Here is a 22972-nt window from a genome sequence, read left to right as displayed (position 1 = left end):
TCTTTGTCTGGCCGAAGTCCTGTACAGCCCTTTGGCCACTTGACTGAAATCAGTTACTCTCTTCAGATAACTTTGAGAGGGGTCATGTGGAATCACAAGTGTTATCCCAGGAACCTGCATGGAGCGTGATGTGTCTGTTTTACATTGTGGTGGTTTATTTCCCAGAAGAATCACCTTGTGCTCAGGTACTTGTGCTAACAAGGAACCAGTCCGTTTGATCCTTGTAAACACATGAAATCTTCAGTCAATTCAAGGACGCTTTAAATAGTCACTGCCTTTCCCGAGAGGTGACTTCCTTTGTGATTTTGTCTCTCTGTAGGTATCTGAATTCCCTCATGAGAAGTGTCCTCCCTGCCTCTCATGTGCAGCCCTACCTGTTTATGGGTGGTACCAGCTTCACTGATGCCCTGAAGAGTATTCCTCACCATGGATAGTCCACCCAAACTGACTGGTGAGACGCTGATTGTCCATCACATTCCCCTGGTGCATTGCCAGGTCCCCGATAGACAGTGCTGTTCCATGAGCAAAAGGACCAACCCCTTCTGCCAGCCAGAGCTCAGCACTACACGGACCTCCGCCCTTCCAGACAGAGACCTCTCACAGACTGACTCCTTGGTGTACAGCAGCTTTCTCCAGACCTCTGAAACCTCAGCAGAGGCGTCAGACAACAAAGAAAGAAAAGCAAGGGATCTGATTGTCCCTAGCGTCAGTAAGCGACACAACCCTTTCCTGTTGAGTGAGGATGACGACCTCAGTATTTTTGGGGATGACTTGGGTCAAAAATCTTTCCACCTTCACAACTCACTCATCGATGGCAAACCTCCCTTCAGTCTGCAGGATCTGGCCTTGCCCCCTTTCCACCTCCACGACTCCAGCCACATTGTGAAATCCTGGAACATGGCCAGCCGGTCCGGTGTGGTGGACGGGCAAGAGGACAAACTCAGCAGCGACGACATCCAGAAGAGGAACAATGCGAACAGGTGCCATCAGGCCACGGAACGCATGGAGCTGGATGAATGCAGCTGCCATCGTGGCAGCTCCTCCAACTTCTCCTTCGACAGTGGTGACCAGGAGTGGAACCAGAACACAGGTGAACCGCTGAGGAATCAGGATGCCCTGCACAGGACATGCAGTTGTTCCAGCTCAGAGATCCAGCACTGTCGCTGCTACAGTTCATCAAGTCAGTCTGAAGTGATTGACCAACAGATGGGTTACATCAGTGACTCTTCTTGCAACAGTTCTGATGGGGTCCTGGTGAACTTCAGTGCTCTCTACAACAAAATGAATGGTCAGTCTCAGTCCAACCTGAATTCAGCTAACCTGTCCTGTGACTCTTCCTTCTGCAGCCACTCAGACACAGGAGCCTTTTACCTGGATTTACATTCATCACCCACTGAATCCAAGATGTCTTGCGAGTCGCATAACCCAGAAAGTTCGGGGAAGGTGTGTGGGTGTCAACACTCCTCCTCACCTGTCCTTGATGCTAACTGCAACTCCTACCACCTCCACTGTGAGCCTTGCACATCAGAGAGCTCAGACCTCACTGCCTGCTTCCAGAGCCAAGCACGGCTTGTTGTGGCTACTCAGAATTACTATAAGTTAGTCACATGTGACTTGTCTTCCCAGTCATCCCCCAGCCCTGCAGGGTCTTCCATAACTAGCTGCTCAGAAGACCAGACCAAGGGTAGCCCTGCCCAGCCCACAGAATACTATCTGTTCAGAAGGCCCGACCTGAGACAAGAGGGCAGCAATGTAGAGTGCAGTGAAGAGGAGCCAAAGGGAGAATCCAGCCAGAACACGATTGAGGGTCAGGTGTATGTCAACGTATCACCACCGAACCTCAACGCAAGCCGGCAGCGCTCCAGGAGCTATGATCAGAACCTGGACAGGAGTCCTGGCAGCAGGCTGGGCTCCTTGGAGCGCATGGTGAGCTGTCCAGTCAAGCTGAGTGAAAGTCCAGCAATACCCATTCAGAGCTCTCCCCCCAAGAGGGTGACATCGTTCGCTGAACTGGCTAAAGGACGGAAAAAGAACGGCACGTCCCCACCCTTCCGCTCTAGTGGTGATTCTTCCCTGGAGTTCTCTCCTATTCCTGAGACTCAGCGGGATTGCCCAGCCTTCCTTGAAGAAAAAGCTCGGCGCAGCCAGAGTCTTCCACCCATGCCCTTCATCCATGGCCTGAACCGGAGCTGCGAGGGCTTCTGTTTGAATCATGCTTTTGGGGACAGCCAGGCTCTGTGTTCCACCAAAGACTCGATCTCCAGTGAGAAGGTCCCCAGTGGGCATGGGGCAGGTGAGCAAGCCTCTCTCTCCCTGCTGACGGAGGCAGATGCCAGCTTCTCAGGTGGCTCTGCCAGTGGCCACGGACAGAAAGATGTTAGAGCCCAAGCAGACGGTAAGGAGCCAAACTAGGCAGAAGGGAGAAGTAAAAAGGAAGGCAGCTTGTTGGGATATGAGGGAAGCAGCAGGGAAACCTGCATGGTGATAGGAGAGACCAGTGCCGGGGCAGTTTGGTTCCTGGTCTGCCAGTCCCTGGGACAAAGCCTTGCTGTGCTTTGTCACAAAAGCCTTTCAGTCTCATATCAGTGCAAGTGTCTTGTCCTTGTGTTTCTACAGCCTCCTGAGGTTTTGTTCAAACCTGTCATGTCGTGTCAGCAAGGACATGGTATTAATACTGAGAGAGTCTGTGCAGCTTGAAGGGTTGTATCTTTTCCAGGGTATTTACTGTGCTTGTCCATGAGAATCACCTGCCCTTAGCTCCTAAGATGGAGATGTGAAGATGCTCAGCAGAGTTATAGTCACAGCCTTTCATTTTTGGAGAAAAAAAGGGTGGGGCAGAGGTGGAAAGGGAAGAGGCATAGCCAGAAGTCTCCTTTCCATGCAGGTCCAGGAAGCACACAGTTTCTGCTAAGACTTAACAGTGTGAGTCCTGCAGAGTCTAGTCTGTAAGACTCTGCTGCAATATCCTGGTCATATCCTCCACAGTGCTGTGGATTGCAGCAAACCTTCCCATGGAGAGTCACTGCCACAGCTACCTCTGTAGGGAAGCCTGTGATATGTGAGTTGTTTTCCACCTTGATACTGCTGTCACTTGTCCTCATGAGGAAGCTGTGTGACACTCCCTTTTGAAGTATGGCTGATGCCTTGGGAAGGCTGACCTGGAACAGAGACTAAACAGAGCTAAGAGAATAAAGCAGCTATTTACTGAAAGTCCTTTAAGGATACACCTTGGGCAGTACAGGAGCCTGGCCAGGGCTATCCCCAGGATGGACCCAAAATGGTCACAAAATGGACAACTGGTCATGAGGTCTCACACTTTTATAAGGTTTGGTCTATTTGCATATTGGGGTTAATTGTCCAATTACAGCTGCCGATTATGAAGTCCCATCCTTCTTGTTTTTTCTCTTCAGTGCTTTTGGGCCTGAAGCTTGTAACAGTTGTCCTTGGTCCCAAGCTGGAAGAGGATTAGTTTGGTCTACCTACTTTGCGAAGAGAGCTTACTAACACTTGATATGAGGCTCAGAACTACACCCCTAGGTAGCACAGAATCTGAAAAACACGAAAGCTAAAACTTAAGGCATCATGGCCATTTCTCCAGCATTGTGGGAGACCTCTGTCTCTGCCCTAGGCAGGTATTTTACTTGCTTCACAGGTAAAAGCCCTTCTAAAATGCCTCTAACCAGACCACTGCAGTAAATAGCCCCTACTATGTCAAAGAGTTATAATGCCTTAACAGACTGTTTCCACTCAATGTTCTGAAAATATCTGGCAGGAGGTAAGAACATGTGGTTTATTGCCATGGCAGGGGTGGGAGAGATTTTGGCCTTGGAAGAAAAAGTTTTTTAGTTATTGTCCTGTTTGTTTATTGAGCCTTGAACGTGTGCTTGGTGTGGGATGGCAGCGAAGGCAGGTCTCTGCTGCGAGAGGGCAGCAGCTCTCTTAGCTTCAGAGGGAGGGTGTGGAAGGAGCAGGCCCTGCTCAGGGAGGAGGGGGCAAACAGGAGCTTTCAGGGTAGCATATCCCAGCAGTTGCTGCCCCCCACCCTGTGGGGTCCCTCCTACACCGTGAGAGCAAGGCAGGCATCAGGGCTGTGCAGGAAGCTTCCACCTGCACTGGAGATGGAGGCGTATCTGCCTTGCTCCAGCCCAGAGCAGCTTGCAACCCTACAGGCTCTGAGAGGGGCTGGAGGGAAAGCGAGCCCTGCTAAAAGTTGGCTACAGGGAGAAAGGTCTGGAACACCCCTCAGGTGTAGGTAACAGCACGGTAACAGCACGGCTGATCAGGGATCGCAGTCAGCCCCACATATGCCCCCAGTGCTGTGTGTGTTTTGCACTGAATGCACAGTGTGTCACACATCTGATGTGTCCCTCAGGATATTTGTGGCCCCAGCAGGAGCTGGAGGCATGTACACATGTACACCAGCCCACCACACTCCTTCATTTGCTGGAGCAGACTGGCACTTTCCAGGGTTGGAGGCAGGATGTTGAGAATGTCTTGTTTAGGTCTGGTAGAGGCAGGAGGATGAAGGAAGCTCACTGTTCCAAAGCAGGGACAGTTACAGGAAAAGGGCAAAAGAAGAGGGAGGGAGAAAGAGAAACAGGGAGCCTTTGCAACAGCACCAATATATTGGGATGTGGGATGCAGAGCTGCAGTGCCATTGCATGTAATGCTTGTGCTGGGCTGTGCAAGTCTGCAGTGCTTGTGGGAGGGGACAGTCCTTTGAGATGAGATATCTGACTGTACCACAGAGTGCTGGGCCTTGACTTTGTGGTACTGCTTGGGCAGAGGCAGCTCAAGGGCAGGCACCTGACCCCGTGGCTTTGTGCTGTCCAGGGGGCAAGATATTGGGAAAGGATGTGAAGCTGGTGGCCCTACCAGGATGGACAAGGTCCCAGTGCAGTGCTCTGCTCTTCCAGACAGCTGGAAACTCTGCACTTGGGACTACATATCTGCTATCTTGCCAGCTCTTGATGTGTGTAGCCAGACTTGAACTGCTCTGTAACTGGCCTCTAGCTCATCCTCTTCCTCCTGCAACAAGGAGCACATTCCCTTTTGCCTGTATTGTGCTTGGTTGAGGATGATTGTTGCTCTGCCCATCCTCACATTTTCTTCCCCTTTCTCTCCCTGAAGGTGGTGGCACGGACAGCAAACCTGTGGTACGCTACAGCAAGGACCAGCGCCCCACGACTCTGCCCATCCAGCCCTTTGTTTTTCAGCACCATTTCAGCAAGCCACCCAAGGCACGTGCCCTGCACAGCCATTTTGCCTCCAGCCTTTCCCAGCTCTACAGCTTGTCCAGCAGCCGGCCTGCCAGCCAGCAGATCTCCAGTTCCCAGTCCTCAGCCTGGGCCGCCTCGGCAGAGCAGGCGCTGGGGGCGGGTAGCCAGGCCCATGGCACGCTCGTGACCCAGCGCTCAGCAGACGGAGCTGCCTCGCGCAGTGATGGGGGCATCAAGAAGCCTGGCCCCGAAACAACACGTCCATCCCCACTGGGCAGTTACTCCCCCGTGCGATGCAACGTGCCTTTCTTCCAAAGCGTGGACTCCTCTTCCTCACCCACTGCAGAGAGAGCTGAAGACAGCCAGCCCCCCAGAAGCAGGTCCTGCCCCATCTCTGCTAACTTGCTTCCCACGAGGTCGTCCCCTGCTGTCAGTGCCATGCAGCCCTCCAAAGCCACCAAAGCTGACACCCTGAGGCAGAAGGAGAACCCCAAGCTGATTCCCAAGAAGGAGGCCCTGCTGGAGCCAAGCCCACCACTCTCCGAATACCGACTCCACAGTGGGTCCCTCCCACCCCTCTCGGTGGGTGGCATGTCCATGAGCAGAGTAGGAGGCCATGCAGATTCACACTGGAGAAGTGGCAGTGAGACCAACAGCTCTGGCCCCCTGAGCAGCATGGGAATACGGCCTATCAATGGTAGGTACCCATCCTCCAGGACCTGTTAGTCTGGTGTATCTGCAGCTCCCTGTAGCTATGGCTGCTCCCTATAGTACCACCATTTCCTGTAGCCACAGACCAGGATAAAATTGCATTTGGATGCTGCAGGAAGACCCACGCTAAGAGCATGTCCCTCCAGTCCCAGCTCCTACACTGTGTCTCCAGAGAGAGCAGTGTGGGCTGCTGATCTTACAGCACCCCGTGCCAGGTGCTTGCACCCCAGAGCTGCTGCCTCTGTGCCTGCAGCCACAAGGGCACCCAAGTTCCTGCCCTGCTTTGGAGGCAGTGGCCTCCACATGTTTCCTTGTGCGTGTGCTAATGTCCTGAAATGCTGTCGGACCTCTGAGTAATGTGCTGTCTCTCTTTCTCTGTCCTCCATCTTTCTCTTCCTCTCCCTTCCCATCTGTCTTCCTCATCCTCCCCTGTGCTCTCCTCATCCTGTCCGGTGCTCACTGCCCGCGGCATCCCAGCGAACCACCTCTCGCCCCAAGCGCTGAAGTGGCGAGAGTACAGGCGGAGGAACCCCCTGGGTCTGGACCGTGTTTCAGGGCTGCCCAGCTTAGCGGGCAGCCTGGACAGGAGGCAGCAAGAGCCTCGGCTGAACCGGGGAAACCCCATCTTTGAGCTCCCTGGCGCTCTCAGCACCAGCCATTTCCACTGCAAGCTGAACGGTGCGCACCACCTTTCTGCTGGGGAGTCTTGGGAGGTGACTCTGGGACCCACGCTCAGTTTTCTTGAGGCTCAGGTTAAGCCTGGATTCATCACTGCTCTGCCTGATCAGAGCAGGAGGGATGATACATCTGTTCAGAGTGGGGCTGGAGGGTTCAAGAGCAAGGTGAAAATTGCTTCACTGGTTCAGATCTTTGTGGAGCCTTCCTCCTCCATGAGTTGAGAGCAATCAGATCCAGCTCTGAGCTGGGTTGAAGGGCAAGGTGAATGGCCCAAGAGCTCGCTTAGACCTCACTAAGTGCTTCTGGACTGTGGTTAGCTTGTAGTTTATCTCACACGGGAGTTGGGGCTCTTGGAGATCTCAAAAATCTCTCCTCCAAAACCTGTGCAGGAAGGTCTGACAGAGGCAGGCTACCTTTAACTAAGCCTCTGAGACTCCTGTGGGGAGGCCAGTGTGGTCTGTCTGTGGGAGGAAGAACAATTTACAGGCTAGCCTCACACCATGGAGGGAATTCCTCAAAGCCTTTTACCTCACTCTGCCAACCTAAGCCGTTTCTTCATCAGGGAAGAATGGGAAGATGCATAGCACAGAGTCAAACAGAGGGAAGTCAAGCATCATGGGTGGTTTCAAGGACGTCACACCTTGAAAACAGAGGCTATCCCAAAGAAGAGGCAGCAAACATGCAGTTTGTTGTCTGTGGATGCCCATGTGTGACAAGTAATGATTTTCTCTCTGCTGACTTTGGACCCTGCTTGATGCAGCATGGGGAGTATGGTGCAGCAAGGTTTCCCTTAGCCGCAGCCCATGAGAGTGAACCTCCTACAGCATCTTCAGAGCCCATGGGCACCCTGTCAGTATTGGGTATTGGGTAGGGGATAGGCCACGGGGATCAATTGTGCAGGCACACATTGCCAACCACTGCTGGGGTAGCGACAAGCCTGTAGCCTTGCTGTCCCAGCAGAGGACAGGCTGTCAGGAAGACTGCAGCTGGTGCAGGCTGCTTCTGGAAGAGGCTCTGGTGTGTGGGACTGGGGCTGATCTTTTTCCCCTCTGTCTTGTCCCTACAGGACAGTCTGTGAGGCAACTCCAGCTTACCTACAATGACTTTTTCCCTGACTACTTCTCCCTAGCGGAGAAACCACCTGCTGAGTTCTGCCTCTCTCCGGATGGCAACACAGAGTCCATCTCCATCGACTTGCTGCAGAAGAAGGGTGAGTCCATGCATCTCTCGTGGATCATGCCATGTACCACAGGGTGTACTTGAGCTGCTTGTCCCGGGAAATATGATTAGAAAGGATCTTAGGTGTACAAGAATGGGCAGAGAGAGAAGACAGGCACAGGAATGTCACCCTGTGGCAGGGCATGCTGCTACCCCAGGCTCTGTATACAAAGGTAGACCTGTGCGTATCTGTGTGATGTTGTAGATGTGCCAACCTGAGATTTTGTAATTCAGGTAGGAAGTCTGTTCGGTCCTATGTAAGTAATACAAAATTGTATCAATTGCATAAGAAGGTGGGAGAAAGGACTCCTGAGCAGGACAAGATACGGCTGTGGTGGGATCCACACTAGAGGCGGGGCTGGCAGGATTTGACAGCTGATTTGTTATCATCTCAGAGGCAAGGGATGTGCAGAAAGGTTCCCATGTCTTTGCCTTTGTGTTCATGATTACCAGGTGTCAGCTTTCCCTTCTGTTTCAGTTCTGTTCTCACATTATCCTGGTGCAGATGACAGATTACACACCGCTGGCTTGTTACTGAAAGTCAAGGCAAAACCTGCCAAATGCGGGGCTTCTGCCCTGTCACCCTGCAGCATCAAGGCAACAAAAGGCACACTGCCTCAGATCCCATCTCTGCTGCCTCAGGGCATGGGGTGTGGAGGTGATGGTCCCCGTCCCTTGGGAATATTGATAGGTTGTGTACTGGCAGGCTGATAGGTGAGTGCTGTAACCAGCAGGGAGAGTTTTGGTGAGGGTTTAGGAGAGTCTCTGCATGTTTTTTGGCAGAAAGTGCTTGTGTGTAGACATGGGCTTGCAGTGCCCCTAGCTGATTCCTTTGAGGAGTGTTTTGTCAGAGTCTGTCCCAGCAGCCCCTCAGGCAGCTCTTTGACCTCCTGTTTTCCTCTAGGTCTGGTTAAGGCTATCAACACTGCTGTTGACCTGATTGTGGCTCACTTTGGAACCAGCAGGGATCCAGGGGTGAAGGTATGTCTTGCATCCAACTCCATTCTGAGTGGCACAGAGAGTACAGAGCAAGATTGCCTCTCCACTCTCTTCCAGTCAAAAACTACAGGTTATTTAACAAAAGCAGGAGTACCAAGAACAAATCAAACAAAGGTGATGGCACACCGTGCAGCATATATTAAATCTATGACAATTCCTGCTGCATGATCCAGTAAGTACATCTATTTAAAGGAAGATCAGAAAAACACAGGGAAGGGAAATTCACTGATGTTTACTAAACACACAGGAATAATGTCCAGCTTAGTCTCTGAGTTGGAAATAGTTGTAGGCTGTGAAAGTATAAAGGGCAAGTATTACGTATGTTTGTTCTGGCTTAACTCTTTCTTATGTATTTACTATGGCTTTTTAAAAGAGAAGACACCAGACCAGCTGCCCTTCTGGTCTGATGCAGCACACCAGCTCTTTTTTCTTATGCATATCCCTTCTCCACATATCCCATGACTCTGGCCTGGCACTGGTGCCAGGGCGCAGTGCAGTGTTCCCCATCCCTCAGCAGCTCACAGGGCTTAATTATGATAAAAAAGTGCATCAGACTTCACCCATCTGGGCCAGTTGGTCACCCTTACCATGAATACCTTAGCGTATTTAGAGTAAATGTAAGGGACTGGCTGTCTTAGGCCTGTGCTCCCCTCATTTCCCATTTCTGGAATAACACGGAAATGCATCTAGGTTGCCCTGGGTCTGGCTGTCTTTGGCCTGTACTCTCTCATCCTTCATTTCTGGAATAACACAGAGCAAATTTGCTTCTCTTTGTACCAGGCATTGTTTGCAATCCTGTGACACCCAGCATGTTTGTGGTGCCTTCTCTCAATGCTGAGTGCTTGGCTTTGGTCAGACAGCTCCAGGCAGCTCTGTGACACTATTTGGACATGACAACTCCCCTGGCATGCTGTCCCCAAGAAGAAACTTGACTGGGACAGATTCCAAAACCATTCAGTCTTATCTCAGGGCCCAGTGTAATTTTCCCCTAATTACGGCTGTTGCTGATGCAGAGATTGCTGTGCAACATAACTGGAGCTGTTGAGCTTCCCATGGCTTTTAGGGCTACACTTTGAATTTCCAGTTCTTGCAGTGTAGGTTTGGGGAATAATTACAACATTCCCCCATTACTTTGCTTATCAGATGATGCTGTGGTTTTAACCTTGGGGTTCTTTATGCATCAGTGTGCCATGGTCTGAGCATTCACCTGTCAAAAGGCAGCATCCATCCCTGCTGCTGCTGTGCTCAGTGGATCTGACAGGATTATTCCTGAGCCAAGTTCAGTTTCAGTTCAGGGCTTTTGTGGACCTGTGCCAACTGGTCAGTATAATTCCAGCTCAGCTGGTAAAATCTGTGCCCTGAAAACCACTGCCTGACCCATTTGGATAGACCCCTTGGCAGCTCAAAGGCTGTAAGCAGGAGAATGTGTCTCTGCTCTGCTGATGCTCGGCTCTTACATGCTTTCTCTTCACATCAGTCTGAGCTCTGGCCATCCATTTTGCCCTCGTCTGTTTGTTTATAGTAATCCCTAGGAGTTAGAGCTTTACATGTTTCTGAGTTCAGTGTTCCTTAACCCCTCAGTGCTGGAAGTTCTATGGGGCTTGGTGCTTCCTGATCCAGAATGAGCTACAAGAAAATTTACAGCAGCAGGAACATCCCCAGCTCTTCCTCCAGCAGGAGGGCCTTGTTATCCCTTTTGGGAGAACCAGGCATCCTTTCTGATTGGGATCCTCTTCCCAAGCTAGGATATTCTTTTTTTCAAGTTATTGCCTCTTCTCAGCCTGGGGAAGAGCTTGCAGAGAGCAATCCAGAACTGGTGTATGATGCATCAGGAGTGAAAGCAAAGACCCTGCATGTTCAAGGAGCTGCTGAACTTGGATGTTGCTTGGTGGGTGTCTGTAGTAGGCAAGTGGGGCTGGACTGTTTCCATGCATCTGTACCTTGAAAATGGTTACCAACACTCTCCCTGTTGCCTGTTGTCCATTAGGCCAAACTTGGGAACAGCTCTGTGAGCCCCAATGTGGGGCATCTCATCCTGAAATACCTGTGCCCAGCTGTCCGGGACATTCTGAGTGATGGGCTCAAGGCTTACGTCCTGGACATGATCATTGGCCAGAGGAGAAACATCCCCTGGAGCGTGGTGGAGGCATCCACCCAGCTAGGTATGGATGTGCAGCACTGCCTCTGGTAGTTGTGACTGGGAGGTGCTGGAGAAGGTCGGCTCTAAGGATGGGAGTGCAAAACACCCATTTTCCTGCATGGAACAGGGTGCATATGGTCAATATGCAAGTGCAGTGTCTCTCCCTTCTCTAGCAAGAGAAGGGAGAGACATTGCGCTATTCTGTCCAAGTATTTATTGTCATTTCCCCTGAAATTTGCAAATTCTCCCATAACAGGCCAAACCAATAAAAAAGGGATAAAAAAAACCCAACAAAATTAATTCCACATTGATTTCTGCATCCTACTGGGGAGCCTCATAGCCTGATTATGGCAAATTTTCAGCTCTGTGGTTATCTCTGTGATTGCAGACACCCCGAATCATAAGCACGCACCACAATATTCTCTTTACATGTTGATTTTGACCCAATGGCTGCGATTGTCACTGAAGTGTGGGAGGCACGTCCTTGTGTAAATGAAACTCTCAGAATTTTGGAGTGGTGGTTTGGGATGGATCACAGCCCATTTCCCATGTGTAGTCTAAGCGTTGATATGGAGTGAGCTCACATTGGTGTGGTGGAAAGGCAATGCAGACACACACATGGACACCCATACAACATCTGTCTTGCCTTGATGCTCCATCCTGTGGCTTTGCTCACCCCAACTAATCTCAACAATTTGCTTCTCTCCATAGGCCCCTCTACAAAGTTACTGCACAGCCTCTACAGCAAGATCAGCCAGTACACAGAGCTCACCAACCACACCATGAGGTTCAACGCATTCATCTTCGGCCTCCTCAAGTAAGCAGGACCCTGGGGTGACTGCATAGCCCTCTCCAGGGATGGCAGCAGCTGTTGGTCCTTGACTGCAGGCAGGCACAGCTGACCATGAAAAAAGCTTTAGAATCTGGGAAGCCACTTCCCAAATGTAGGCAAGGGAAGGAAGAAGCTGTAAGCCTCAGGGAACTCTTTCCAGATCAGGACGGAGAACGAGCAACTGTAGCCAACTGAAGAACAGGGTCAGTCTGTTTTACACCCAAAACATTAGGTGAGAAAACTCTGTCTGTCCGGCTTCATATGAGGTTAGACACAAAATACGCATGAATTACTCTTGGAAATTCCTCTTCAAACCACTGTTTCCTGGAGCTGCAGTGGATCCCAAGGCATGAGGCTCCGAAGGAGAAACTGCCCTGGTCTAGGACTCCAAACTGGCTCTTCTAGTTTGGATAAGGCGTGTCCACACTCAGCTGTGTTTAAAAGAGAATGTGGTATGTTTTTGTTGGTGAAGGGATAAGTACTGCTAGGATGGTGTTTCCCTGCTCCTCTCTGGTGGTCAGCAAGAGCTCTGGCAGTGGTAACAGAGTTCCCAAGATCCCCAGATGTTGTAGAACTCCTCCAGGCAGGAACTAGCTCTGCCTTGCTCTCCCCACACAGGGTGACCCAGCTCTCACCCACTGGTGCAGGGTACTGTCATAATTTGGACTGAGCCACCAGCACTGATCTTAGTTTTGTAGATAATTTGCCTCATCCACAGCAGCCTCTTCTCAGCAAAGCAAAGCTCTATCAAGGACACAGGAGCAGAACAGTGAGGAATCTTGCTCCAAACATGGTTGTTTTGGGGTTACAGTTGCACATGTAAAGCCGTGTGGATGTTCAGTGACAGGCTAGGTGTCTGTGATCAGGGCGTGCTGATGGTACTGTGCCACTCTCCTTTCCCTGAGGTTCACAAGCCCATGCTTTGTAAATGCCTTTTTCCAGCCACACTTCTTGTGGCAGGACAGTGAGGACGAATGGGGTGAATAGATTTTCATTGTTTCTTTCTTACCCTGCTAATTTTCCATTCCTGCAGTATCCGGTCCTTGGAGTTCTGGTTCAACCACCTCTACAACCATGAAGGTAAGAGCCTGAAGGCTGTGGGCTGCAGTGGGAGCCAAACCCTGCAGCCCACAGAGCTGGGGAGAGAAGTGCGTTCCTCTTGCTGCTCTCTCAGCTTGGTATGCTCTTCTCTGCCCTGAGGTGAAGTACTAAGCAATACACAGTCTCAGTGTAGCAGGGAAATCCCAAATGGAAGTCCAAGCACCATTCAACTCCCTCCACCTGAACCTGGACTTCCATTCTCCTTCCCACCTGCAACTAGTACCCAAGGCTATCAGTACACATCCTCAGTCTGTCTACAGGACATCAGATTTAAACCTTCCCAAATTTCTGTGTTCCCTGCCCAGTCCCTGAGAGTTTTGTGTGCCTGGAGATGTGCACACTTACCTGAACCTTTTCAGGCATGGGAAATAGGAAGAAATGGAAAGGCAAACCTGACATACAAAAAGCCAGTTTTACTGGATGCATCTGTTTTATGGCAGACTAGACTAGACTAGACTAGAATAGAGTAAGGTCTGTGCTTATCCTGGCTTTCTGAAGTAGAAGACAACCACCTATTTGAAACCATCATCAACAGCTGGAAATGTGAGCAAAAGCTGGGGCTGTCAGGGTGATGAGAGATAAGTGGAGGGTTTGGAGGAAAGATGTCGTGGTGTAGAGTTGTTATCTCACTGGGCTTGGGCCACAAATCCCATTCTCAGCTGTCTCCCAGGTGGTGAGATCTGACTACAAAGCAGGACAGAGGGGTAGTGCAGATGTGGTCAAATCAAGTGAACAATTAGTGCTGCAGATAAAAAATGCTAATTCATTCTCTGCTAAGACCCACAGTTCAGCCCTGCCAAGTCCCTGGAAACTGTATTCAGCTGTCCCTGACACCTCTGTCTGCAGGGGACTAGTGCTGGCCATATCTGCAGCTCCTTGCTCATCTCCAGAAGTTGAAGAATAGGATTTTCACGTGTGCTAACCCTTTGGTGCTCTTTATTCCCATGCTACTTCCACGACATTTGGTGGCAGAGGTCATCTGGGTTGATAGTCTGCCAGGCAGATCCTGGCTGCAGGTACAAGTGGAAGGCTCTATCTGGGCCAGTTTGCTGAGAGGTCACAGAGCATCTGGTGCTCCCTGACCCAGGCCTGCGCCTCACACCATGACCAAAAACTGGTGTCTGTCTCCTTTCCTCATAGCTTCAGCAGCAGTTTTGTGGTGGCTTGGCAATGGTGGCAAGAGCATCTCCTCTAATTAATGTCTGTTTTCCTGCAGACATCATCCTGGCACACTATCAGCCAGTGGGCTTCTTGTGCCTGTCTCACAGTGTGTGCCAGCCTCTTTTTGAGGAGCTCCTGCTCCTGCTCCAGCCTCTCTCCCTGCTGCCCTTCAACCTAGACCTCCTCTTTGAGCACCACCTGATGCAGATGGGCAAAGAGCAGCAGCAGCAAAAGGAGCTGCTGCGTGTGAAGCAGGACCTGCTCCTTTCCGTGCACTCCACCCTGCAGCTGATGCGGACCCGGGGCAGCAGTGAGGATCCCGACGGCTGCAGCACTGCCCCTGAAACTTGCCACGGGGGTGCCAGAGATGGTGACGCCTCACCAGGGCACAGCCCACAGCAAGCTGTGAGTGAGAAGAGGGTTAAGGGAGTGGGGGCCTCCTGCGGAGAAGGTGACAGGGAGGAAGAGCAGAGCAAGATGCGGGAGAGCGCGTGGGAGGGGAAGAAGGACAAGCAGGCAGGCTGGTGGTACCAGCTCATGCAGACCTCTCAGATTTACATCGAGAGCTCAGCCGAAGGCTCAAAGTTCATCCGCTCTGAGAAGAAGAAGGCGGCTTTGAATCCTGCGCCCAGGTCAGTGGAGACTCACAAGGCACCTCCTCCCCGAGAAGGGGTGGTGGAGGGTGCAGAGGCTTGTCCCATTGCTGAGGGCACTTTGGAGGAGAGGCCCAAGGCAGCCAGCAAGCTGAGTCCTGAAGCCATGGAAGAGCCCTTGGATAAGCCCCAGCAGGTAGCAGTCGGCGAAGAGGTGAGGGAGCGGAGCTGGCCCTTCTGGATGGGCAGCCCCCCAGACTCTGTGCTTACAGAGCTAAAGCGCAGCAAGGAGAAGGAAGCTCAGCAAAGAGTGGGAGCAACAGCAGCAGCAGCCTCCCAAGAGGACAGCAGCACCAGTGCAACAGAGGGCAGCCAGCCCATCAAGTGGGGACACTTGTTTGGGTCCAGGAAGGTACAAAAAGAGCCCAGGCAACCGAACAGGTAAGGGCATGGGTGATTTGGGGCTGAGAAGGGCTGGTTAACCTGAAGTACGGCAGTACGGGTGGAAGTCAGACCAAGAACTGGCCTACACTGTGCTGGTACACCAAGCGTCTGTAACCCTGCTCAGTCCTATCACTGCCATAATTCTTCCCATACCCTCGCTCAGTCCATCTCAGGCTTTCCTCTTCTGCCTGAGCTCTACCCACTGCCTTGCAATCTAAACCCTGCTACATCATCACCTCATCCCTCCCAAAACCACACGTTGAGAACAGAACATGGAGCCATCCCTGTTGCTTACAGCAGGTGCGGGGGAGGTGTGAAATTGCCCCCAGTAGCTGAGATGTCTTTGCACTGCCTCTCCCTCTCCACACCCATACTGCTTCTGAAAATGACCACTGGAAATGTCCTTCCCGGCTGTGGTGTTACATTTGAGCCCTGGGGCACTTTGTGCATGAAGCCAAACCTCTAAGGTGTGACCTTGCCATGAGGGCGCCTGCTCTGTTTCCCCAGGTGCACTTTGCTGTCACTGACTGCTTCTGTCTTCTCCTTCCAGGTTGCCCTCTGGCTGGCTGAGCTTGGACAAGTCCGTGTTCCAGCTGGTGGCCCAGACAGTTGGAGCTAGCATGTGGCGTGAAGCAGCCCCAGAGCCAGACCCTCCTCATCCAGAATCACCTGAGGCACCTGCTGTGGCACGACCAGCCCAAAGGATGTCTCCTCACCCTACTTGGTGAGTGACACCAAGTGGACAATCCTGCAGGTGCTGGAATGTTGTAGGTTGAGGGTGGCACGGCTCTACCTGTTGCAGTTTGCCTGGCCCCCTTCATAGTCATGGACCAGAGAATGGTTTGGGGCAGTGATGCAGCTCGTGCATCCATCCACCACAACTCTGCAATCTGCAGGTGATGGGGAGCCGGGGGGGGCGGCTGGGAGCCTTGCTGGGGAGGGAATTGGGGGGTGTTTTCCTCTCTCCTCTGGGCCTGTGGTGGTTCCTGGGTGGGGTGAGTGTCCTGAGCTAAGCTAACACTACTTTCCATCTGCCTGCAGTGAGGTGAAAGCTCTTTGCCATCACATTGCCACTGAGGCAGGACAGCTGAGCTTCAACAAAGGGGATATTCTGCAAGTCATCTCCAAGGTGGATGGTGACTGGCTGCAGTGCAGCCTTGGCTCCGAGAAGGGACTGGTGCCCACCATGTATGTCACCCATCCCGAGGACGAGGACTATTGACACATTTAGGAGGCCAAGCACAGTTCCCCGGGCTGCTGAGGCTCCTCTGGGGTAGCCTGCCCTGCCAGAGGAACAAACACAGCTTCTTGCTAGTTTCTTACCTTTCCTGCCATTACAGAATACAGTAACCGTAGGTGGTTCCTTCTTGCTCCTCCTTGTGCAGCTGCCAAAGGCCAACTTAGCCCCCCTGGGGTCTCCTGCGAGCTGCACCTCGTATTGCCAGGCGTCACCATGCATGCAGCCACACCAGGGACCGCCTGACCCCCCCTCCGCCCCACACTGTCTCCAGCACCCACAGGCCATGGACTTGTACATTACAGGAACCCAAGCAGTCCCTGCCAGGGCAGCGCTGCCCCGCTGTCCAGCTGCTGGATGCTGGAGGGTGCAGGATGCTGGCCGTCTGCTCCCTGGGGGTGCAGTCTGCAGCCTCCAGCGTCCCCGGCATCCTCAGGTAGCACCCTGTGTTGGCAAGGTCCCCGCGAGGCTGGGCTGATGGGTTGTCTTTATTGGGGCACTGTAAGGTGGGCTCCCCCACGCTGGAGCACCCCTGTCCTAGCGTGCTGTAGTGGTTCCTGGTGGGTTGTACCGGGACAAGGGGCCCGGCAGTGCCGCGCTGCAGGGCTGGGGCTGTGCGTGGCCACAGCCAGGGGACGGGGACCGGGTATGTGTGTGAGTGTGGAGCAAAGGGATGTGTGGGGTTGTGAGGAAGGCACGGGGTTGTTCAGTGTTACGTAGGTCCAGGATGGGTAGTGCCACCCTGTGCAGAGGGGGGACTTTGCGGGGTGGCCCTGTGCCCTCCACACTGAGCAGGGAACCAGTGCCTAGAAAGCCCTGGGATGCTCAGTGGAGGGGTGCCAGAGGGGAGGGAATGAGGGCAGGGTCCCTGACTGGGCTAGGGATTTGGGGGCAGTGCTCCCAGCAAATAGATTGGGGGTGCTCCTCGAGGGAGCTGGGGAGACTGGGGAGGGAGGGGTGGTGCTCCCTTTGGCACAGGGTTTCTGGTCTTGCTGAGCAGTGCCATGGGGTGGGGGGGATAAGTGTTGTGCACAAACACAAGGGGATACTGGAGGTCCTGGGGTCCTTGGTAGAGGCGATGCCAGTCAACTCCTTCCTTGCCATGTTCATGCCGCCTGCTGTAGTGGGGATCTTCACCTGCCTGTCAGGTGGGGAACAGTGTTAATGAAAGGCCATGCCAGTATTTGGTGCCATGGCCGGCTTGACGCTGTTCACAGCATCGTGCCTGGGCTGGCTTCACCATGGCAAGGGGCCCTGGTCTTGCTAGGTTACCTCCTGCTTGTACATCGCTTAGCGGATGTCGCACCATATTTAATTTGTATTTCCCTGTTAGGATGAGGTGTCTCGCCTTTATTTATTTCTTTATTTATGATGCATATTAATAAAAAAGGTGCTGATTGACCTCCCTGCTACCCAGACTTATCATTTCAGCGCGCCCCTGTGAAGGGTCTTTGCGTTACCTGTGTTGGGACACTGCACTGCAGGCTTCCTCCTGCATTCACCAGAGCCCGCACCAGACCTTCAGGAGGACACAGGTTGCCCCCAGCAGTGAGACCTGTACGTTCAGGCCTGAGGGGTAGGGGGGATGAGCACTACAGGTGATGATGTATCTTGGAGAGGCAGCACTGTCTGGGGTTCCTCGTGCATTGCTTGCAGGGACCCAAGCAGGTTTCAGACAGGAGATCATACCGTCTCAGCCTGGAATCTGCTTCTCCTGGGTCATGGGAAGGTGAAGTGAAGGAAGGTTGTGGGCTGGGTTGCTCCATAGCCTGGAGCAACCTGGCCATGAGTTTCAGTGGCTGTGGGTCACTCACAAGGATTCTAAATTTACACTCAACCATTGGGCCCCCAAGTCCACTATGAACCCCAAGAGCCATCTCTTCTCTTTACTTCTCAGCAGCTCGCAAGGAGGAAGGAAGAACTTCGCTTGTGACTCCAGCCTTCACTGCAAAAACACCACTCTGGAGTTTGTTGCACCCATGTGGACAGATGACCCATGTGTGTGCAGTGCATCAAAACTGCTGAAAAAAATCCACAACTGAAGCATCATAAACCCCTGTTCTGGCTGGAGCAGCACAGAGCAGCCAGTGCCTGTACATGAGCTGCTTTCATTAAGCCCTCAGAGGGGGCAATGGCCAGGGCTGTTTACCAGTTCCATGGAGCCAGGCTACTCTCCCTGAATGCACTTGGCTGGCCCAAATGAGGAAGGGGACCATGTGCTGGTAAACAGCCCCCCCACACACACACCCCCCCCAGAGTGCTGAGTCAGCCCTGGGGCAGGAAAGGGGATTTCCAGCTGCCTGCATTGTGGGCACAGACACTGAGCAGCTTCCTGGGTGCTTGCTGCTGGGACAGCCTTGGGTACAGGGGACTCGCAAGGCGTTGGTTAATGTCAGAGGCTGGATTTGGGATTGCTGCTATGGAGCTTACAGTTGCTGAGGTCTTCTTCGGGATCATCTGGCTAAAGTCCATCAAGTCCAGGTTGGTGGCTGTCAGATAGCCTGTGCCATCAAGGAACAGGCCACGGGGCACAGAGCTCACAAATCCTGCAAGGCTGGAAGCACACAGCACTGAGAATGGGACAGTATGGGACAGTACTGCCCCTGTGACCAGGTGGCCCTGCTTGGTGGCCTGGTCCTGGAGGGTCAGCTGTAGGATCCTGATGGAGACATGGACTTTGGAGCTGTCAGGGTCATGCTAAGCAGGAAGAAGAGACACTGGGTGTCCATAGATACTCATCGTGAGGGCTGGTCTCTGGGGACACTGCTGGTCTGGGCCCCTCATCTGTCTTGAGGTGCAGAGCCAGGCTAGAGGCAGCTTTGGACCAGCACCGAGATGCAGTCAGTCCTGCTTGTCTCATGACACCTGAGCAGCAGCAGTGTCCTCCTCTCCTGCTCTTTGCAGGTATCTTTGAAATGCTGCTCAGCCAAGTTGCTCCTGGTTTCCTTTCAGATCTCAAGGCAGGTCTTAGCAAAGAAGTGCTGGGCTCTGTAGATGAGCCCTAGGAGCAGAGATTCATCATGTGCGAAGCAAAAAAGAGCCCAGTTTCATGGTACAGGAATCTACTCTGCACGGTACAGAAGCTGGGGAGGGGAGGATGACCCACATGACTGTGGGACCCAGGGCTGGCAGGGGTAAAGTTGTGGGGTGACAGCAGGGCTGTGGCAAATTCAGGGTGCAGTGGGAGTCCAGAAGTGCATGACAACCTGAGGGACATGTGCCAGCTGAGGGGAGGGACCTGCTGGTGCCAAGTGCTAGGCGGTCCTGACAGGTCCCCTTGGACCTTCTCTGCCCAGGTCATCAGGATCCGGCTCATCCTCAGGTCAAAGACGCTGACCGTGGACCCTGGGTGTCAGTGCTGAAGGAACTCTGGAATGCATGCGTCCAATAGAAAAGCTTGATACATATTGGAAGAGAGAATGGAATGCCTTTCCTTCCTATGCCCCTCCTGACAGACAGATCCCATGCTCAGACTGTAAGTGTGCAGCGGGCAGTGACACACACAATTCCTAGAATCAAAGAATGATTTGGGTTGGAAGGGACATTAAAGATCATCTAGTTCCACTCCTGGAACTACCTTGGGCAGGGATGCCACTCACCACACCAAGTTGCTCAAAGGCCTATCGAGTCCAACCCCATCCTTGAACATTTAAAATCCCGCAAGTTTCCATTCAGCAGCTGTGCCGTGATGGGCAGGGCCTGCCAGGCTGGGGATGGGCATGCAGGTGATTCTGGCATATTTTTGGCCACTAGTTTAGGACCATAAAACTAAATACAAGCTGATATTAACCCCTGAGAGCTGTGTGTGAGCTCAAAACAGCTGAACATCCAGCTTTCGGGCCAGCCCAGCCTGGGGACAGGCCAGCTCCCTGCACTGCCTCTGTCCCAGCCCAGAGTCACAGGAGCCACTTCCCAGGTCCCTGGTCAGTGAGACCCTACCTGTGACAGCAGGCTGAGGCTGGGCTGACACTGTGGCACAGCCTGGTTCCCCCTCCGCTGGAGGAAGGACAGTGCTGCTCTTGCAGCACCATCCTGGGGCTGGGCACTGAAATTGGCTCCTGCCGTACTGACTTCCTCCTCAGGCCCTTCACTGACTCCCTCTCTGCCTCACTGCCTCCAGCTGTACACTGAAACCCAGAGGGCCTCCTCTGAGTCAACTTCAGTGGCAGCATTGCCCATGAGCAGCTTTCACGGCCCAGGGCCCTTTTCCCCTGGTTGTGATGCTGGTGGGGTAAGGGCCAGTCTGGCAGCAGCAGCTGTGTGTGTTCCATGCCAGGGGAGGGCTGGCAAGCCAGATGCCACTCCTGGAGAGCATCACGCAGGGGAGGAGCCTGCGTGGGCGCAAGCACTGACTTCCAGCTGCAGGCAGAAGATCTTTCAGATGCCGGGTTCTTCTCTGTAGTGGCCAGTGACAGGATCCGAGGGAATGGCCTGAAGTTGTGTCAGGGGAGGTTTAGATTGAATATTTGGAAAAGGTTCTTCACCCAGAGGGTGGTTGGGAACTGGAAAAGGCTCCCCGGAGAAGTGGACACATCACCAAGCCTGAGAGAGCTCAAAAAGTTTGGAGAGAGCTCTCAGGCACATGGTGTGACTCTTGGGGAAGTCCTGTGCACAGCAAAATTTGAACTCGATAATCCAGGTGGGTCCTTTCCAATTCAGCTCATTCTGTGATTCTGTGATTCTGTGACTCTGAGATTCTCCAAGGTATGGCTGCAGGGCCCCTGCTTCAGAGGAGGGATGCAGACCTCTTTGCACCATGGATACACCTTTGGGAACAGAAATCCCAAATAAAAGAAAAGGGCAGGCTATAGCACTACTGCTGTTGGTCTGCAAGCACTCTGGTTTGCAATACCAGGCAGGGGCAAGCAAAGTGTCAGTGTGTGGCTTTCCACATGCACCGTGAGACTGGGGGGAAGATGAGGAACTGAGCTCTGTGCAGGAAATATGGGCCAAGCATGTTCCCAGGAAAGGGCTGCCTGCTGGTGACAGCCACAACATGCTTTGTTTCCATGACACTGCATAATTGCAAATACTGAAAAGCCCAGGGATATCTTAATCAGCATCAAAAAGGGGAAATATATGGAAACAGATAAAGAGGGGAAACAAAGTGACATGGTCACAGTGTCCAGCAATTCTGCAAAGAGTTAGGGCAGCCCTTCAGAGCTCCTGCTATCAAAAAGTAGAGACGAAGCTGCAGGAATAACCACCAGGGCCAGAGGTTATTCAAAACAGAGAGGCTCCTTCAAAGAGAATAAGTCATGTCTAGAGGAAAAAAATAGTATCAGACAGATAAGACATAAATTCTTGATAAGGCAAACAAAAAAGTGAGCACAGAACAGCCTGCAGAAGCAGCCAGCAGCCCTTTTTGCAACACTTCAAGAACTCCAAATCTGCCACGTCTGTGGGGTGGACAGGAGAGTGTGCCCTCACAGCAGAGTGATGTCCCTGGGGTGACACGATTGCTGCAAAATGTGGGTCCTATGCCAGAGCCCTGCAAAGTTTGTGGTGAAATGGGACACACTCCTGGCAGCATGCCTGGACCCTGGAATTGCAGCAGGATACAGGCCCTTGCTAACACCTGCTGAGACCAGCCTGTCCATCCTCCCAACACAGCCAGACCTGCTGGGTGCAGCTGTCTGTGTGGCTTTTGGTTTGTCTGGTGTCACCAGAAGAGGTTGGACCCTCTGGAGAAAGCAGAACTCCCTTGCAACAACCCTCCATCCTCCCTGCCAGAGCCCAGGTTACACTCAAGGCTGAATATTTTGTGACGTGGACAAGGGGAAGTGTGAAGAATTAGAGAGCTTTCTGACAGCTGTTTTTGCCACACTTCTTCCATGGCTTTTGAGGTTTCATGTGGGGCCATGAAGGATTTTCAGAGATGCCAGATACTGATAACATAGGAACAGAGCCATTGTTCTGCTGGGAGTGGTGCAGAGTGGAACCAGGGATGTGATTATTTTTTAGATTTTTTTAAATTTATGGAATTCTCCCACTCATTTTGCAAAGATCCTCCAAACTGAAGAACTTATTCCTACTGATCCCATTTGCTTTTGCAGCTCTTTTATTTTTTTCTTTAAAGGCCCAGACACACAAAGAGGCAGGAGAGGTGACCTCTGAGTTGCTGCTCTTGCTGGAGGCAAAGCAGCAGTTGCTTCCCTCCACTCCCCAAACCCCCCAAATACCTGAGACAGAGCATACCCATCTCCCAAGTATCTCCCAGGCTGTGCTCTGCTGCCATGCCAGGGTCCTGTCAGTGCACTTGCAGCCCCAGGACTCCTTTTCCAGGGCAAGTATGTTTGAGTACAGTGAACTCTCTATGGGCGAGCTTCATATTTGAGCAAAGGAAATAAAAAGGCAGGTTTGTGGAGCTGGGGACTTCTGGCCCTGCCGAGCTCTATTACAGGAAGAAGGGAAACATAGACAAAGGAGACTGATTTTCTGAGCCTAGGAGGGAATGTGTCTGGGCAGTCTCCTGCTCTGTCCCTGAGAGTTAAAAGACCGCAGGAGTGTCTGCCCCCAGGCAGCTCCTATATTGGCAGAAAAAGAAGAAAACAAGATTTCTACCATGATTTGCTCAGGGTTAGTTTTTAGGGATGGCTGGGGGGAATATATTTGGAGAGGGCCACCCTGCCCTGGCCT

The 22972-nt window shown here is 52.5% G+C and overlaps 1 protein-coding gene across 10 annotated transcripts in view; it reads left to right on the top strand.

The window, feature by feature from the left end:
- RUSC2 (RUN and SH3 domain containing 2) overlaps positions 1-17743 on the top strand; it is a 52592-nt gene extending 34849 nt beyond the window's left edge. For 8 of the 10 annotated variants that reach the window (XM_040089486.2, XM_040089482.2, XM_058424043.1 and 5 more), the window contains 11 exons: positions 320-2395; positions 5131-5916; positions 6408-6608; positions 7675-7818; positions 8731-8807; positions 10813-10987; positions 11677-11782; positions 12831-12877; positions 14115-15093; positions 15647-15820; positions 16138-17743. In XM_040089486.2, coding sequence (XP_039945420.1) covers positions 427-2395; positions 5131-5916; positions 6408-6608; positions 7675-7818; positions 8731-8807; positions 10813-10987; positions 11677-11782; positions 12831-12877; positions 14115-15093; positions 15647-15820; positions 16138-16318 — 4839 coding nt within the window. In that variant the 5' untranslated portion in view covers positions 320-426 and the 3' untranslated portion in view covers positions 16319-17743. The remainder of the gene's footprint in view (positions 1-319; positions 2396-5130; positions 5917-6407; positions 6609-7674; positions 7819-8730; positions 8808-10812; positions 10988-11676; positions 11783-12830; positions 12878-14114; positions 15094-15646; positions 15821-16137) is intronic. The other 2 variants (XM_040089491.2, XM_040089492.2) reach the window with 2 other exon arrangements.
- The last annotated feature ends 5229 nt before the right edge of the window (positions 17744-22972 follow it).

Source organism: Hirundo rustica, chromosome Z (assembly GCF_015227805.2).
Source record: "Hirundo rustica isolate bHirRus1 chromosome Z, bHirRus1.pri.v3, whole genome shotgun sequence".
Classification (NCBI taxonomy): Eukaryota; Metazoa; Chordata; class Aves; order Passeriformes; family Hirundinidae; genus Hirundo; species Hirundo rustica.
Note: the sequence above shows the minus strand (reverse complement) of the source record. Positions and strands in the feature narration are given on the sequence as shown.